Raw genomic sequence first — 18,430 nt, forward strand, 5'->3', positions numbered from 1 at the left:
TAAAATTGGCATCTTAGTTTTGCTGGGTTAATTTCATTCTTTTTATTTAAACATGTTTGAAAATGATTTAGGTCTGAATGTTGTAGATTTGGTTACCGTATTTTTGGAATGTAAGGGTGTGTTCATTAACTCGCACAAAAACATGTAGTTTTGATATTCAAAGGTTCTCTACTTCATGGTTAGGTTTGATCATTGACAATTATAAGGCTTTTTTGGCCTTACTTTGTAAGGTCACCCAATTTTAAGGCTTATTTAGGATTTACCGCAATCCAAAAGTGTACTTCGGCGCTACGCATCCTTGCATACGGCAACACGACCAACATCAACGACGAGTAGTTAAATATGGCTTAGAAAACGACGCGAGACTCGTTGGAGAATTTTTGCATCCGTAAAATTTAAATTCTTTATATTAATTATTGTTTTTAATATAATTTTTTTGATAATTTATTTGTATAGAAATAATACAATTATAGTTGGTCGTTATCTGAGGATTCCAACTTCAAACAACCTGACTCGCATATACAATGTACACGTTTTCCCGACATGATTAAGAGTATAGATTGTATGCATTGGGAGTGGGGAAACTGTCTGGCCGCATGACGATGTCAATACACTCGTGGTGACCATGGAGTGACAACAGTTAGTCTTCGAGCCATTTGTTCACACGACCTCTGGATTTGGTCGGCCTACTTCGGCTCCGTCGGGTCCAACAAAGACATAAACGTTCTCAACGCGTCACCCGTGCTAGAGTATTACATCGGTCGTGGCATATTGGTCTTATTGTTTTATGCCAACGATACATTCTATTGTCAAGGATACTATTTGGGAGATGGGATATATCCAGAGTACTCAATCATCGTCAAAACGTTTCATGACCCGATCGAAGAAAAAAGAGAATACTTTAAGAAGAAGCAATAGTCCGCGCGAAAGGATATTGAGAGGTGTTTCAGGGTTCTAAAAAACATTGGCATTATGTGAAAAACCCATGTGTATGGTCAATGGCAAAAATGAGCGATGCCATGTATACGTGTGTCATATTGCATAATATGATTTTAGAAGACACTGGCAAAGCAATATGTCAACACTATATACCAGGAAGCGTTTCAGGTCAGTTCCCTGAACCAGCCGCAGAGCAACGAACGCAAAACATTCACGAGCTCACATCAAGTGAGATACATAACCAACTTAAGGCGGATTCGGTTCAATATGTGTGGGATAATAGTCCCGTTGAAGTTGAAGGCGAGGACGAAGACTATGAGGAGAAAAAAGACGAAGATGAAGATGAAGACGAGGACGAGGACGAGGACAAAGATAACGAATAGATTAGTATTTTTATATGTATTTTTTATTTTATTTTTTGGTATGTGTTTTTTTATTATAATTTATTTTTTTTATTTAATTAATTTAATAAATTTTAATAACTTAAATGTTTTTGTTTGTTTAGTTTAATTACAAAAATAAAATAATAAAAAATGGTGACGTGGCACTGGAGGGGCTACGACACCATTACACCCCAAAAACAATTTCCTATCATTTGATGACTGGGCGTCACGTGTCGCGATTCCCCCAATTTGTAGCCCCTCCACTACACATAGCCTAACGGTATATGTAAGCTACTTATATTTTTTTTATTATTTGAACATCAGTTTTTGAAACAGTTATTAGCAGTTTTAAGGTTTGATACTTTGAAATGGTTTTTGTAGTCCTTTATAATTTTTTTTTTCTTTGAACATGTAGTTTTTATCCCTCTCAATTCATTATCATAAACATACGTTTTATAAGAACCAAGGGTACTTGTGGTACGGTTTTAAATGACAAGTTAAAATGTTGCGCTACTAACACGTAGTGTCAGGCGGTGAGGCTTTAACTTACACACTCATTTAACATTGTATTGTGATTTAAAGCCCCACCATTTCCTTGTTTAAGCCGGTTATCAAGTTACCACTTCCTTGTCTATCGCACAGACCTTAACGTCGTAGTACAACATTAAAGCTCCCTTACCACGTCATATCATTTTTGCCACATATGCTGAAGCTCCACAACTAGTAGTTTAATAATGATTTAAAAAAAATACCAATAAGGCCGCTAGTCTTTTCAACTTGTTTAATCCATTTAGTTTGGTTTGTTGTGTCGTTTCTTAAACTCATAGTCACCTATACTTGTTGGGTTCCAGTGGTGATCAGTCAACGGTTTAACAATTAAACCCGGTTTAATTGAATTGGTTTCATAATTATTAATCACATTAATAATAGAATACGCAGCGGAATACAAAAACGAGTAATCACCAATTAACGAAACCGTACAGGATCCGGTTACATACAATACGAATACGAGACAAAACAACCAAAGAAACATAAATATTAAATGACTATATTTAAGTTTACCTCGGTTAATAAATAACCGGTTGAGACACCGAGAGCTAACGTACAACGCTAGATGACCAAACGAGATGGAAAAACAACGATGGCGGTGCACGAGTGGACCGGCAACGTGGATGGTGCAGGGCGGCGATGCGGCTCGGCTGAACAGTTGTGGCTGGCTGCGGCGGCGGCTGCGTGCAGTGGTGGCTGGCCGGCGACAGAAGTGAACCGAGAGAGAGAGAAAGGGAGGAGGTGGCTAGGGTTTGTTAATCCATTGATTGATTAAACCTAATGACATATTAACTAGTTTATATAACTAGTTAATCATGTCGGGCCACCAAGCCCATATCAAGCCCAATCTCATTAAATGTCCATATCTCGTTTATTAGTCATTACCGGTCAACTAGCCGGTCTATGTCCGTTACCCAAGGTGTAACTCTTACGAGTCATAACCCGGTCGGCCACGTTGACTTAAGCGGACCGGTCCATATTTCCAACAGTTTCCCACTTGGACGGATTCGGTTAAGTTTCTCAACGCTGACAACCAGTGGTGCTCTAGCTACACATGCCTGCCCCCAACTAGTTATGACATTTTAAATTCATTAACCTAAAGATCTTGGAATACACTATTGGAAGATAATGAAAATATAGTAATCGTTGTCATCTATCATTTCCGTATAAGACACCAATTGAACAATGAGACATGGATCAGATCAATATCATATGGAGTTCAATCATTATCATTTCGTTCACGAGTCAAAGTGGTACAATCAAACACACAGTAAGTTTGGGTGAGGCCTCGCACTTTACCAGTATGAATCAACGAAGGCGCCAAGATGTATAACTGTTACATATCATGTAAGAGTACAGAATCCCATCTTGATTACATACAACTCCCACTAAACTTCAAAATACTCCTAACCAATGCCTTTATGACTGGTAGTTACGCGACAGCGGTTGACATTGATCAAAGAATACCTTCAGTAAACGAAAGTTCTAATATGCATCTTAGGTCTAAGGATACTAAATAAGCATACCAATATCAAATGCATCTTATGACTAAGATCCATGAAGATGATTTGATGCGAGTTACTTCCAACGTCATCCATAATGAGGCCTATGAGTTTGGAAGTCAACCCTTTGAGTCCAAAGTCAGAATAGTCTTAATTCAGAATCACTCCCACGAGTCTGACCGCCTACGGATAATTTAGAATACAATATTCATGGATTAAACGTATTAAAATGAACACAGTTATAATATTCAACGTTTGCATTTAACCATTAAATCAAAAGTGAACTTAAAAGTATAACTGTTTAAATGTTCATACATCCAAATACTAAATCAAAACAAATTACTAGCTAATCTAAGACCGATAGCATCCCTGTGTTGGTCATGCTTGTCCTGAGTCATCGACTTAGTGAACGGGTCTGCTAGGTTTTGATCTATGTCTACTTTGCTTATTATGATGTCATCTCGTTCAAGTATCTCCCGTATGAGGTGGAACTTCCTTAGAATGTGCTTGGCTCTGTGATGTGATCTGGGCTCTTTGGCTTGAGCAATAGCACCTGTGTTATCACATAACACCTCGATTGGTTTGCGAATACTCGGAACCACATCGAGATCGGTGATGAACTTCTTCATCCAAGCAGCCTCCTTAGCAGCATATGATGCAGCTATGTATTCAGACTCAGTGGTGGAATCTACCACCACACTCTGCTTGGAGCTTGTCCAGTAAATAGCTCCTCCATTGAGAGTGAATACAAATCCTGATTGTGAGCGAGAATCATCTAGGTCAGTCTGGAAGCTAGCATCAGTGTAACACCCTACAGTGAGCTCTTCTTGCACTCCTCCAAACACCAAGAACATGTCTTTGGTCCTTTTCAGGTACCTTAAGATGTTCTTTACTGTAGTCCAATGGGCAACGCCAGGACTCTGCTGAAAACAGCTAGTCATGCTTAAAGCATACAAGACATCAGGTCTAGTGCATATCATAGCGTACATGATAGAGCCAATCGCTGAAGCATATGGAATTGCTTGCATGTGCTTTGTCTCAATGTCCGTTTCCGGAGATTGCGATTTGCTTAACACGGTTCCTTTAGCAATGGGAACATGTCATTTCTTGGAGTTGTCCATTGAGAAGTGTGCCATGACCTTGTCAATATATGTACTTTGACTTAGCCCTAGAATCCGCTTAGACCTATCTCGGTAGATCTTGATTCCCAGAATATAAGCAGCTTCACCAAGATCTTTCATTGCGAAACAAGATCCCAACCAGTGATTAACTTCCTTAAGCATACGAATGTTGTTTCCAATGATCATTATATCATCCACATACAGGTGAGGAATGATATAGTGCTCCCACTAGCCTTTCTGTAAACACAAGGCTCATCTTCATTTTTGATAAAACCAAACTCTTTGATTTTCTCAAAATGTAGACTCCAGCTGCGAGATACTTGTTAGAGTCCATAAATGGAGTTATTTAGTTTGCACACCCTATTAGGATATTTGGGATCGACAAAACCTTCAGGCTGAACCATATAGACATCTTCCGAAAGGTGTCCATTAAGAAAAGCGGTTTTGACATCCATTTGCCACATCTCGTAGTCATAATACGCGGCTATGTGTTGGTACATGATGTCAGTAGTTCAGTATCTAGTGTCTGTAATCGTGTTATTTGGATTTGTATTAAGGTTTAAGCGAACTTGTCTCACAAGTTCGCCTGATATAGGCGAACTTGTGGAACAAGCGAAGTTGTCGTATGATATATAGGTTTAGGTTACGGCTTGTTTGATAAGAGTTGTTCAGTTCGTGTAATCGGTGATTGACATATCACGTGTTATTAGTTGCAATACAACGTGTTCTTTGTTTATTGTAACGTGTGTTTGCTTGTGTTTAACGTATATCGATTCTACGCTCGTATCATCTTACGTAGGGATTCCGCACCTAAGTAGAACGAGATATTCCGTGTAGATCCGGCTGGGAACCTACAATTGGTATCAGAGCGTTTGCTCGTGATTGTGTGGTTCGGGATTATCACACGGGTGTAGAAATCGTTCCGTTCGACTATTCGCGGGACGAGTTTACGTTAATATACCGAGTTTTTGTGTCCTACTCACCTCCCACCATAAAAAACAACCCGTTACACCTTCGCATACCTCGCAAAACGTCAAAATCAAACCTGCAAAAACATTGTGTTCATCAGGAGAAGTTGCCGTCACTGTTTGTAGGGTTTAGGCGAAGATATAAGGTTAAGCGAAGTTATTAACAACTTCGCCTACCTCACAGGTTCGCCTAACTTAAGCGAAGTTATCCACAACTTCGCCTAATCTGGCGAAGTTGAGAAGAAAGCGAAGTTGAAAGATCAAGCGAAGTTAGGACTTATGCGAAGTTAAGTTTAACTTCGCCTACTGGTACTGTTCAAAAAAAATTAAAAAATTTTTTCGGGTTTCTTTGTGTTTTCGTTTCGTACTTCTATAAAAGATGACTTCCATAAATATTACGGAACTGGTAAAAATGGAGGTGGAAGCAGGTTCAGCTACTAAGGCACCGAAAATGCTTAAGGGAACCGATTTCGTGGCTTGGAAAGATCGGTTTGAGCAGTATGTTAAATATCAAGATGCTAAGATGTGGGTGTGCATTCAAGATGGATACATTCCACCAACGGCTTTGTATGATGGTCGTGAACAAATTAAGAAATACAATAAGATGGAAGAGGAAGAAAAGAAGATGTATGAGGCTGAAAGCAAAGCTCATGCTGCGATAACAATGGCTCTTCCACAAGAAATTCTTCACACCTTCAGGAAATATAAAACCGCCAGAGAGCTATGGGAAGCGCTTGAAAACCGATATGAAGGTAATGTGGGGATACGTGCATCCAAGATTAAGCTACTCAAAACCCAATTCTCGGTGTTCAAGTATTTGAAGAATGAATCACTTGATGATATCATCACAATATATTATCACCTGATGACCGAACTCAGCAATTATTCCATTGTTTACAAAGAAGAGGAGATCGTAGAAAAACTTCTTGATGCTCTCCCACCGAAATGGGAAATGTACACTGTCTTGATGAGAGAAGATAAAGAGTTTGCCAACATTGACTTGGAAACAGCAGTCAATAAACTATGAACTTTTGAACTTAACATGGTTCGAAAAGAGACACCAACTGATCAGGTTCAGGATCCGGGAATGTATGGTGCGAAAGTTAATTCAAGTTCAAGTTCGAAGTCAGAATCATCTGCTTACTACTCAAAGGGAGACACGAGCTCTAACTCAACTCATGATGGTCATGTAACTCTCAACATGGATGGTGATGTGTGTTTCGTAGCTGGTGGAACAAACACTTCTAAACCTCAAACAACAAAGGGTAGTTTTTCTTCAAGTGTTCCGAACAACAACTACTCTCAGATGCCCATGAGTGTTAAATCTGCTGAACAGCAGTTTGCTCTCTATGCATCTTTCATTGCTTCTTACGAAAATTACATTAAAGGTAAAATAGTTGATCTTGCAACTTTAGACGAAGACTATGATCAGATCGATGCTGATGATCTGGAGGAGATGGATCTGCAGTGGCAGATGGCAATGATAGTAAGAAGAGTTAAAAGGTTTATGAAGAAGATTGGTAGAAAATTCGTTGGTGAAAGACCAGGTTTTGATAAGTCAAAGGTTCGGTGTTATAACTGTCAACAGAATGGCCACTTTGCTAATGAATGCACAAGTGAACGAGTAGAACGTAGTCACAACAGGCCAACACAACCGAATGGGGGAAGTAATGAAAATAAGGCGATGATATCCAGACAGAACGGGGAATACAATTGGAATCTGCAAGTTGAGGAAGTGTTCGAACAGGCCAACTTGGTTAACATCGAAACTGAAGAAAAAAACAGAGAGACAAGAGAAGATCAAGCTTATATGGCAGAGGTGACAGATCAGCTCTCTGAGGTAAGTTCTAAACTCCCTTGTACGAAATGTGAAAATCTGTCTGAACAATTGAAAACAATAACTGATCAGTTTGTTAGTTTGGATGCTCAATTTAGAACATTAAAATAAGATCATTATTACACTAAAACTAGAGAAAAAAATTACACGGTAAAAATAAAAGCTAGTGAGAAAGATATCAGAAGTCTTAAAGCCAGTCTAGCTGAAAAAATACAAGTAATTGATCTTATCTATGAAGTGTTAGAAGAGAAAACCAAATTAATTGCTGAAAGGGATAAACAGATAGCTGATTACCAGGTGAAAGTGGTAGAACTAAACAGAAAGCTTGAGCAATTTAGAAATTTCTCCGCAATACTTGATCACCTCGTAAGTGATCAACGTTCCCCAGTTAAAGGGGAGGAATTGGATATTCTGAAGTTCCACCACCTTATAATCATAACTATACTTATGATCCTAGTAATCAGAAATCTGTTGATGTTGAAATTGGTCAGACAGTTCCTGTTAAAGTTACGATTAAAGATCGAGAAGTTAGTAAAAGCGAAACGAGTAACCATGTTTCGAATGTTAAGATTTCTGTTCCTAGTTCTGTCTCATCAAATTCGGACAAGACATCCGAGTCTAGTGAGACAAAAGAAGAGGCAGTGTTACTAAAACGTGGAGAGGAACATAAACCAACTGAAAAGAATTCTCCACTAAACCCATATGTCCCACCATATGTTAGACAAACGGGCAGTAATGCAACCTCAACATCTAAAACAACTATTGAGACGAAAGTTGAACACAGGAGCTGTTTCAGATGCAATCAAATAGGACACCTGATTGCTGATTGCCCTCTGAATAAGAGATTCAAAGGTATGAGGCCTTCGAAAACTGAGAATAGAACTAACAGTAATTACTATAATGGTAAGAATGAAAACTCATCAAAGTTCAGATATTGGACTAATCCAGATTTTCAAAGAAGTCGATCTCAGTTTTTCCCTATTAACAACCAAATCATTAGTTATAATTCATTTAATTCACGAAGGTTTGGATGGCCTCATAGTCAATCTACTAGAAGGTATCCTTTTAGGACTTACAGAAATCATTCTAATACTAACTTAGGACAGCCAAAGCACGGGATGCCTTTTAACAGATTTAATCGACCCAAGACCAATAGGTCTTGGGTCCCCAGATGTTAATCCTTTGCTTTAATCGTGCAGGAACAGTTGAACAGGGCTGCAAACAATCTATGGGTTGTGGATAGCGGCTTTTCCCGGCACATGACGGGTAACAAGAATTTGTTACACGAATGGAAACCTGTTCAGGGAGGTAGAGTAAGTTTTGCTGGAGAGAGTGGTGGAAGAATTACTGGAATTGGAACGGTGACTAATGGTAAAATGAAGTTAGAAAAGGTGAATTTCGTTGAAGAGCTGAAGCATAATCTGCTGAGTGTGTCTCAGATCTGTGACAAAGATTACACTGTGCACTTTACCAAAAATGAAGCGATCGTACTGTATCCTGGTTTCAAGATACCAGAGGCTTGGATAGTGATGAAGGCTCCAAGGGAAAAGAATACATATGTTATGGACATGAGGTCGACTGAGATGGCAACAGAAGAATCATGTCTTCTGTCAAAAGCAACTGAATCGGAGTCCGAGTTATGGCATCGAAGAATGGGGCATATTCATCTTCGAAAAATGAACTACATTGTCAAGAATGGGCTGGTGCTTGGTGTTCCCTTAAAAAATTTCAACTTTGAAGACCAATGCTTATCGTGCAAAAAGAGAAAGCAACACAAGAAGTCTCATCACACCAAGAAGGTTAATTCAATAGTCAGTACCCTAGACCTACTTCACATGGACCTATTCGGTCCCGTGAATGTAAAAAGCCTAGGTGGAACATCATACTGCTTGGTGATAACTGATGATTTCTCTCGATATTCTTGGGTATATTTCCTGAAGACAAAGGATGAAACGGTTCAATTGGTATGAATTTGATTAGCAAGGTTGAGAATATTATGGGGAAAAAGGTTAAATACATCAGGACTGACAATGGGACAGAGTTCAAAAACTATCAGATGGAGATATTCTGCTTACAGAAAGGGATAGACCACCAGTACAGCGCTCCGTATACTCCGCAACAAAATGGGGTGGCTGAGAGGAATAACAGAACGCTAATTGAAGGAGCCAGAACCATGCTGGCTGATTCTAAACTTCCTGTGGTGTTCTGGGCTGAAGCTGTTGCAACAGCCTGTTATATCCTTAATAGAGTTTTAACTGTTAAAAGATTGAATAAAACATGTTATGAACTTATGCATGGTAGAAAGCCTAACTTGAGTGGTCTTGAACCATTCGGGTCCCCGTGTTCGATATTAAAGACGAACTCAAAATTTGGTGAGATAGCCGACGAAGGTATTTTAGTCGGATATGTTGTTGGGACACCCAACAGACGAGTCTTTAATCTATCGACCAGGAAGGTTGAGGTGGTGTGTAACACTGACATCACAAGTTACAAATCACCAAGCACGGGACCCGCTGGGGCTTTCGACTATGATAGGCTTTTTAAATCTTTTAATTTGCCTTACTTGGATTGTGCAGAAGTTGATGAGAGAATAGCTACGAAGATGCTTTATGATGAGGAAGAAAATTTTGTGCAACGACCGCCATACGATGAATGTTAACCTTCCTCGTCACATGCTGTCGATACCTCTGCTACCTCTACAGAAGAGGAATTCTTCAATCCTTTTCACTCTCAACAACAATCACCTATTGATGAGCTATCTTCAAACCTGGAAGACAATCTGCAAGTCAATTAGGTTCCGACTACGAATGTTCACAAAAATCACCCTTTGGAGAACGTGATAGGTGATCTGTCCGACGGTGTACAAACAAGACGAAGCTTGAATGAGCACACTTGTGTTTTCACAAGCATTAAAGATACAGGCTTCATTAACGAATGCTTGTACACCTGCTTCATCAGCCAGATTGAACCAAAGAACTATCAAATGGCTCTCAAGGACAGCTCATGGGTCGAAGCCATGCAAGAAGAGTTAGCCCAGTTCAAGAAGATGGAGGTATGGAATTTGGTTGCAAAACCGAAGAATGTGCATGCGATTGGCACCAAATGGGTTTTCAAATGTAAGAGAGATGAGAAAGGAATAATCATAAGGAACAAGGCAAGGCTGGTTGTAAAAGGTTTTAATCAGCAAGAGGGGATCGACTACAATGAAGTGTTTGCTCCTGTGGCGAGATTGGAAGCGATTCGATTGTTTTTGGCATTTGCTGCACACAAGGAGATGAAGGTGTTCCAGATAGACGTGAAAAGTGTGTTTCTTAACGGTAAAGTCGATGAGGTTGTGTACGTTGAGCAACCTCCGGGTTTTCCTGACCCAGACTTTCCTGATCACGTGTACAAGCTAAGTAAAGCGCTATATGGGCTAAATTAGGCCCCTCGTGCCTGGTACGCAACTCTATCTGATTACTTGCTTGAGAATGAATTTGAAAGGGGAAAGATCGATAGCACACTGTTCGTTAAGAGAAAAGGAAGGGACTTTTTTCTGGTTCAAGTCTACGTGGACGACATCATCTTTGCTGCATCAAAAGTCGCCATGTGTCAGGATTTTGAAACCGTCATGAAAAAGAGGTTTGAAATGAGTGCTATGGGTGAACTAACTTTCTTTTTAGGATTGCAGGTTGATCAGAAGAAAGATGGGATGTTCATTCATCAGACTAAATATGTCCAAGACGTTCTCAAACGCTTCAAGATGGAGGACAGCACTCCATTTGATACTCCAGTTTGCGTCAACCATAAATTGGGTGCTGATACAGACAGTGATGCAGACGTGGACCCCACCCAATATCGGGCAATAATCGGTTCTTTAATGTATTTAACTGCATCTAGACCTGATATTATGTGTGCAGTTTGTCTTTGTGCTCGTTTTCAGGCAAACCCAAAGGAATCTCACATGAAGGGTGTGAAGAGGATATTGCGGTATCTCAAAGGCAAGCCTAAGCTAGGGTTGTGGTACATGAAAGGAGGAGACTTGGAGTTAGTCGCCTACACAGATTCTGACTATGGAGGATGCAATCAGAATCGGAAGTCAACAACAGGTGGATGTCAGTTTCTTGGAGGCAGATTAGTGTCATGGCAGTGCAAGAAGCAGACCTCAGTCGCCATTTCTACCTGTGAAGCAGAATACATGGCAGCATCGAACAGCTGCTCCCAGGTTCTTTGGATACAACAGCAATTGCGCGATTACGGTCTGAATTTCACTCATACTTCTATTTGCATAGATAACACTGCTGCTATCTCAGTAACTAACAATCCCGTAAAGCATAGCAAAACTAAACACATTGACATCCGTCATCATTTTATACGGGATTGTGCTGAGAAGAAATTGATAGTGCTCGAAAAGGTTGACTCGTTAGATAATTTCGCTGATTTGTTTACTAAAGCGTTTGACAAAACTCGTTTTCAAAACCTTGTTGAGCTAAATGGGATGATCAATCCCGAGTAACCGTGTTTTTCATTTTTTTTACTTTGTTTAAAAAAAATAATAATAAAAAATAAATAAATAAATAAATAAAAAAACGTGACTATCGCTTAGAATTATGTAGGTTGCTTCAGTTTGAAGGACATATCTTCGGATATGTTTGGTCCTCATTTCTACCTGTAGAGTATGAGGATAGCCATTAACCAGATGACTGAAAGTGACCGGGGCGGTTTATGATGTGTTTTATTCTTTCGCTGAAAATTAGTCGTTCATACTTAGTTAGAAGGACACATACTCGTATGTGGTCGGTCCAGCTGATCCATTGGATCTTCAGGATAGCCGTTTACCTGAAGACTTCGACTTGATCGGGGCGATAGAAGTTAAAAATATTTTTAAAATGGGAGATGAAATAATTTTTCATGTCTACTGCTTCGTAAGAAGTATCTATACAATGTTTAAAAGAAAATTGATCCAACCTTGAAAAGTGATGGACAAACTGATTCTGTGTGCTTAACTAGTGAAGTTATTAGGCCTAAAAGACTTTAGAACAGTCATTGTATGTCATGGTAGCTTTTTATGGTGCGTAAAAGTAGAAGTGATACTAACTAAATCTCCTCGATTTTACGTGGAAACTCCTTAAGAGTTGTGCATGTCTCCATATATATCTTTCCGAATGATAGGCAGAAAAGCGATTACCTAGTCATACACGAGCCCGTGAGTGTTCTGATCCCCGAGAAGATGGTGTATCAAGAAACTGCAGTGATCTAGATTCGGGACTTGCAGTAGTTTACTTGAAGCTGTGTAAATCTTATTATTAAAAAAAATAAAAAAAAACAAAAAAAATAAAAAAAAAAAAAAAATTATTATTATGTGTTACTGAGACATTCTAGAGCTTATAATGTTAATACTTCTCAATCAAGATGCAAGAATGAGAACGGGAAGAAGACTCTACAGATCGACGTGTACTTACAATTTAATCAGACACTACGGGTCGAGGTCAACTCGGGGTGACTTGGGGAAAGCCAAATAAGCTTTGAGAATAGATAGGAGGCATCACAATCTCTGATGTGTTGCGCATTTAAGTTTTGAGCTTAATTGAACCAAACCCGTATCACAGAAGCGATGAAAACCATTTTAAGTTATTTACCTGCTTACAACCTGTTTCTTTATGTCATAATACAGCTGAACATGGATCTATATGACAGTCACTTAATTAGTATGATTCCTGTTCGGATCTTTTCTAAAACATGTTGGTCCCCGACTAGACTGAAATTTGATCCCGTGTACTTTATTTCTAAAATTTATTCTACTTATGTCGTTTTATGATTTTATACCTGATTACTTGGTTCTTAATCGGATCAGTTAACTCTTTAAAGGAAGTTTTAAAAGTTAATGGCCTTATGTTCAATTTATAAGGGTCTGTTTGATAAAGTTTCATATTGAGCGAAGTTGAGGAAAGAGGCGAAGTTGTTTAAACAGGCGAAGTTATGAGGTAAGCGAAGTTAACCCTAACTTCGCCTGTATAATGTCAGACATATATAAAGAGCATTTTGGTCAAACACCTGTTCATATTCAAGCGAACTTATTCACCCATCATCTTCGGCGAACTTATCTACTCAATCTAACCTTAATTCTAATCCGTTTCAACCCGTATTAAAGGTGTGTAGTGTCGGGATAATGAATAATCTATGTTAATAACATTAATCAGAGGTCGTTTTGATCCGTTTGTGACCCCGTTCATTTGAAACCTCAACACCCGCTTTTCAAACTTGTTATAACGTGGTCGTAATCAACTTGATCGTCTAGATCGTCTTAAAATCATGTTTTATAGAGTCTTCAATCTCCAAATTCACCATCTACACGTCGTTTGGCCGTCTAATCTGTTGCCGCTTCAGATTCAGGCGAAGTTGCAGTTTAGGCGAAGTTATCCTTAACTTCGCCTAACGTTTAACTTCGCCTGTTGATTTAATTGTTTAACAGAATAAGAGGCGAAGTTGTTGTTAGGCGAAGTTATCATCAACTTCGCCTAGCTCTTAACTTATTTTTAATTAACTGTTATCAGGAGAAGTTAAATTTATGGCAAAGTTGTTCCCAACTTCGCCCCACCCCTAACTTCGCCTATACAGAATAAATCATAACTTCGCTCATGGTAACAGGCGAACTTGTGATTTGACTTGACGATTCTCTAACTTAGATTGTTTTTGTTGCAGAAATGGCAGCTGTAGCTGGAGCAGGTGGTGCAGGTGGTGACGAAGGAGGAGATAACAATCGGCAGTTTTTTCCGGGGCATAACATGTACATAACTTTGGACCCGGATGCGAGCGGTGTTGATGATTTCCGCGAGATCATCGCGTTTCTTATCCGCTCGCGTATCTTCCACGCTATTACTACAACACTGCCTATCTCTTTGCCAAACATAGAAGATTTCTGGCAGACAGTGGAATATGATTGTCGAGTCGAGCCCCCGGTTATGCGTGCAACGGTTAACAATCAGATAGTGCAGTTCTCGTCTGAACAGATCAGGGTGGCTTTGCAGTTTGGGGATGAAACGAGAGACGATCCTACAGATTTCGTGGCTCCATTCAGAGATGGTGCTTTTCTGAGAATGGGCTATTCTGGTCCATTGGGGGATAATCAAAGACGAAAGGGATTCTTGTTAGACCAATGGCGCTTTCTTATGCACGTGATGATCGTGTGTATGTCGGGGAGAAAGGCCGGTACGGATGGAATGGGTGCGACCATGCAGTCGGCATTGACAGCACTGACTTACAATAAGCGTTATAGCTTTAGTCAGATGGTGTTCTACGAGATAGACCGTCAAAGACGAGCGGTGGCGCGTGAGAGATTTCTGACGTATCCAAGATTCCTTCAAATGATCTTTAATCATGTTGCTCCCACGTTACCTCAGCACCGCCCGATTAGATATGTGGAGAGTGTAAGCAAGAGAAACTTCGCTCAGTGTAGATCATCAAGTGCAAGAAGCAAGCCTGAGCTCCGTCCTCGACATACTCCATTATTTGGGTACTTGATCAACCCAGAGTATGTTCCAGCTCGTGGGGATGAGTTTCGGGATCCGGCACCACAACAGGCTGGAGCACCTCAACCACCACCTGAGGTACAACAAGCTTTACCTGCTGCTCCTGTTGTGGCACCGGAGGAAAATGTAGACCTTGAAGCTGCTTTTGGCGGTCAAGGTTTCTTCGATATGGAACGTGTTGATCCAGAGGAAGAGGTGCAAGTCTCGGTTGCCCGGGTTTCTAGTGTGGATGTGTGGGTGGCAGCTACGACGGAGGCTGATTCTTATTCCTTAGATGATGATGTGGCTGAAGCTAGAAAGATTCTTATTACTCAAGAAAGAATTCACGGGAAGAGGAAGAGAGACACCGATGACAGTGATTCGGACTTTGAGGAAGATTTACATCAGTTGGTCCGTAGATCGAGAAGGGAAAGGGCAGGTGCAGGTTCGGGAGCTGGTGAGAGCTCAAGGGTGGTTCGTTTCACTCCACCCGCACTGTCTGGTATGACTATAGTCCCTACACCATTGCCAGTTACAGGGCCAAGCGCCACGGATGTTCCCGTGGTGACTACCTCATCTTCGTTTGGCATACCACCCACTACATTCCCGCTCTCGGCTCCGGAGATTGTGTCCTTGCCACCTCCAACTCTTACTCCATCGGAGGTCGTAGCAAGGTTTATTGAGTCGACAGTTGTTGCCACTGCAGGGTTGTCGGTTACGATACCACCTGCGGTTACGTTTCCACATGTTTCTGAGGTGCCGGTCACATTGGGAATCCCTCCCTCGTACGCTCAAGACATATCATATATGAGGTTTGATTTCGATGCAACCTTATCCGATTCGGAAAGAATAGCAGCGCTTGAAAGGGTCGTGGCAGAACAATCAAGAGTAAATCTTATCCAGACTCATGCTATTCAGCGCCTCGTTGCGGAGAATCAAATTCAGTCGTCCCTCCTGATCGAGCATGGTAAAATAATTGATGCCTTGAAACAGTTCTTGGCATCTTAGGGGGAGATGAGCTGTAAGGGTGACGAGCTGAGGACAAAAAAGCGTAACGATCGAGACGATGATCCCAATGCATCGAAAGGTGCAGGTGGAGAGTTGCCAAGAACTGAACAAGCTCTTGGGACTTCCACATCTCAGGGGGAGTCAACGAGTGCAGCTGGCGGTTCAGTGGGTGATGATGTGGTGGTTGTGGATGCTGAGGAGGTGTTAGATGATGATGATGATGTGTTACCATTGGAAGAGATTGAGAAGATAGGGGCTGAGATCGTGATTGACGATGAAGTTGAAGAAGGAGAGATTGTGGAGGACAACGTTGAACATGAAATTCCATAAGTTGAAAAGTCAGATTTGGGTCAAGATACGGGATGTGATGAGACAGAATGGGAGGAGCAGCCAAGATGGAAAGAAGGCTACGCTCAGTGGTTCGTAAAGACTAAGAAACCGGCGGTCCCTACTATGTTCAAGAAAAGTTACAACATCAGGGGTTATGCTGAATCGAAAAAGGGGATTATATGCTGGTTATATGATGAGTAGTTGAGGCTATTTGTGATTAAAAGGTATGATGGGGTTCAGTATTTCAAGAGGTTGTTGAGATCGTTGAATACGTTGCCTGAATGTGAAGTGAAGGACTTAGCCAGGTTGAGGTTGATCAACAGGAGTGATGATAATATGGCTAGGATCATTGGGAAGATAGTCTGGAAGGAAAGCATAAAGGAGAAAAAGTTCGAGCTGTTGAAACCACAGAGAGGAAAGCTCGTTGAAGACAAAGACAGAGGAATGAGAGCATATGGCAAGCCTTGGATGATAATGAAGTATAAGCCGATCCGGTGTCTAAAAGAAGTGCCGATGAAACAAATGCCCAAGGATGTGCTCAAAGATCTGAAATGGTGGTACGTTTATAGTGAAACAGCTGAAGCAGTAATGGAGGATGAAGATGAACAAGAGCTGATGAGAGTATATGATCCTATGCATTTTGTGAATTTGTCTCAAGCTGATCTGCAGGTGCTGAACGAGAAAAAGATATTTTACATTCCTTCTTGGAAAGAAGAAGCAAAGAAATATCAAAGAGTAGTTTCAGTTTGTGTACGAGAAGGCGTTCATGCTTGAAGATGGATGATACAAGATTTTTGGGATTAGGAGACACATGTTTGAAGATAGAGATATGAAGCTACTGCCAAGGGGGAGTCTGTTGGTACATGATGTCAGTAGTTCAGTATCTAGTGTCTGTAATCGTGTTATTTGGATTTGTATTAAGGTTTAAGCGAACTTGTCTCACAAGTTCGCCTGATATAGGCGAACTTGTGGAACAAGCGAAGTTAGTGACAACTTCGCCTGAACATGTTAGGCGAAGTTGTCGTATGATATATAGGTTTAGGTTACGGCTTGTTTGATAAGAGTTGTTCAGTTCGTGTAATCGGTGATTGATATATCACGTGTTATTAGTTGCAATACAACGTGTTCTTTGTTTATTGTAACGTGTGTTTGCTTGTGTTTAACGTATATCGATTCTACGCTCGTATCGTCTTACGTAGGGATTCCGCACCTACGTAGAACGAGATATTCCGTGTAGATCCGGCTGGGAACCTACACTATGGCAAGTAATATACTTATTGACTTAGTCATAGCAATGGGCGAGAAGGTTTCATCATAGTAAACTCAGTGAGTTTGAGTAAAACCTTTCACTACTAGCCGTGCTTTATAGGCCTATACATTTCCATGTATGTCAGTTTTTCTTTTGAAATCCACTTGCTCCCTACTGCCTGACCATCGGGGGGTAGCTCAACCAAGTTCCAGACTTGATTGTCATACATAGATTGCATCTTGGCGTTCATGGCTTCTTGCCATTTCTCAGATTCCGGATCTAAGATAGCATATTTGTAGTTAGTAGGTTCGTCATTTAACTCGGCTACTAATAGGACTTCGGGATCATCCAGATGCCATAGGTATCTAGGATTTGGTATGGGAGTCCTAGTACTTCTGCGAACGCTCGTGTTTATGTCTGATGTATCAGCAACAATACCTTGTTGATCAGACGCTCCTACTTCCTCAACGGTTGTTTGTGGTTCTAGAATTTCTTCAAGATCGACAATATTATTCCCAGTTCCTCGATCGAGAATTTTTCTTGAGGAAGTGGCCCTTCCTTTTGATAGAAATCAAATTTGTATCATGGTGGAAGAAATAATATACGCTTTGGTTGTAGTATCTGACGAAAACAACTTTTACGCCGCGGATTGAGTTTGTCATCAGAATCACTGGTGACATATGCATCACATCCCCATACTCTAAGGAAAGACAAATTGGGTTTACGCCCATGCCATATCTCATACGGGGTTTTGTTTACCTTTTTAGTTGGAGCTAGATTAACAATGCTAGCGACGGTCATAAAGGCATAGCTCCAAAAGGAGTGAGGCAAGTTAGTTCTACACATTATCGATCGGACCATGTGTAACACCCTTGGCAAACACAAAATCGTCCCACTCTTACGCAAATCCCACATCGGCCGTGGACAAGAGAGATCCTTGGTTCATAAGTAAATGTCCTGCCTCTTCAATCACCAACACGTTTTGGGCTTAACGGTAGTGGACGAGAGGAGAGTTCCATAGTTAAGCATGCTTAGCTGGAAGTAGTAGCAGGATGGG

General features: G+C 40.6%; 1 protein-coding gene across 1 annotated transcript in view; it reads left to right on the plus strand.

Annotated features, from left to right (window-relative positions):
* Window positions 1-2,463: 2,463 nt before the first annotated feature.
* Window positions 2,464-18,430, plus strand: part of LOC143591775 (uncharacterized) — an 85,631-nt gene continuing 69,664 nt past the window's right edge. The window contains exon 1 of the mRNA XM_077071877.1: window positions 2,464-2,563. Coding sequence (XP_076927992.1) covers window positions 2,464-2,563 — 100 coding nt within the window. The remainder of the gene's footprint in view (window positions 2,564-18,430) is intronic.

This window comes from Bidens hawaiensis, unplaced genomic scaffold (genome assembly GCF_021521415.1).
Source record: "Bidens hawaiensis isolate Kalapana, Puna unplaced genomic scaffold, B.hawaiensis_p1.1 tig00040053_1, whole genome shotgun sequence".
In the NCBI taxonomy this organism is placed as follows: domain Eukaryota; kingdom Viridiplantae; phylum Streptophyta; class Magnoliopsida; order Asterales; family Asteraceae; genus Bidens; species Bidens hawaiensis.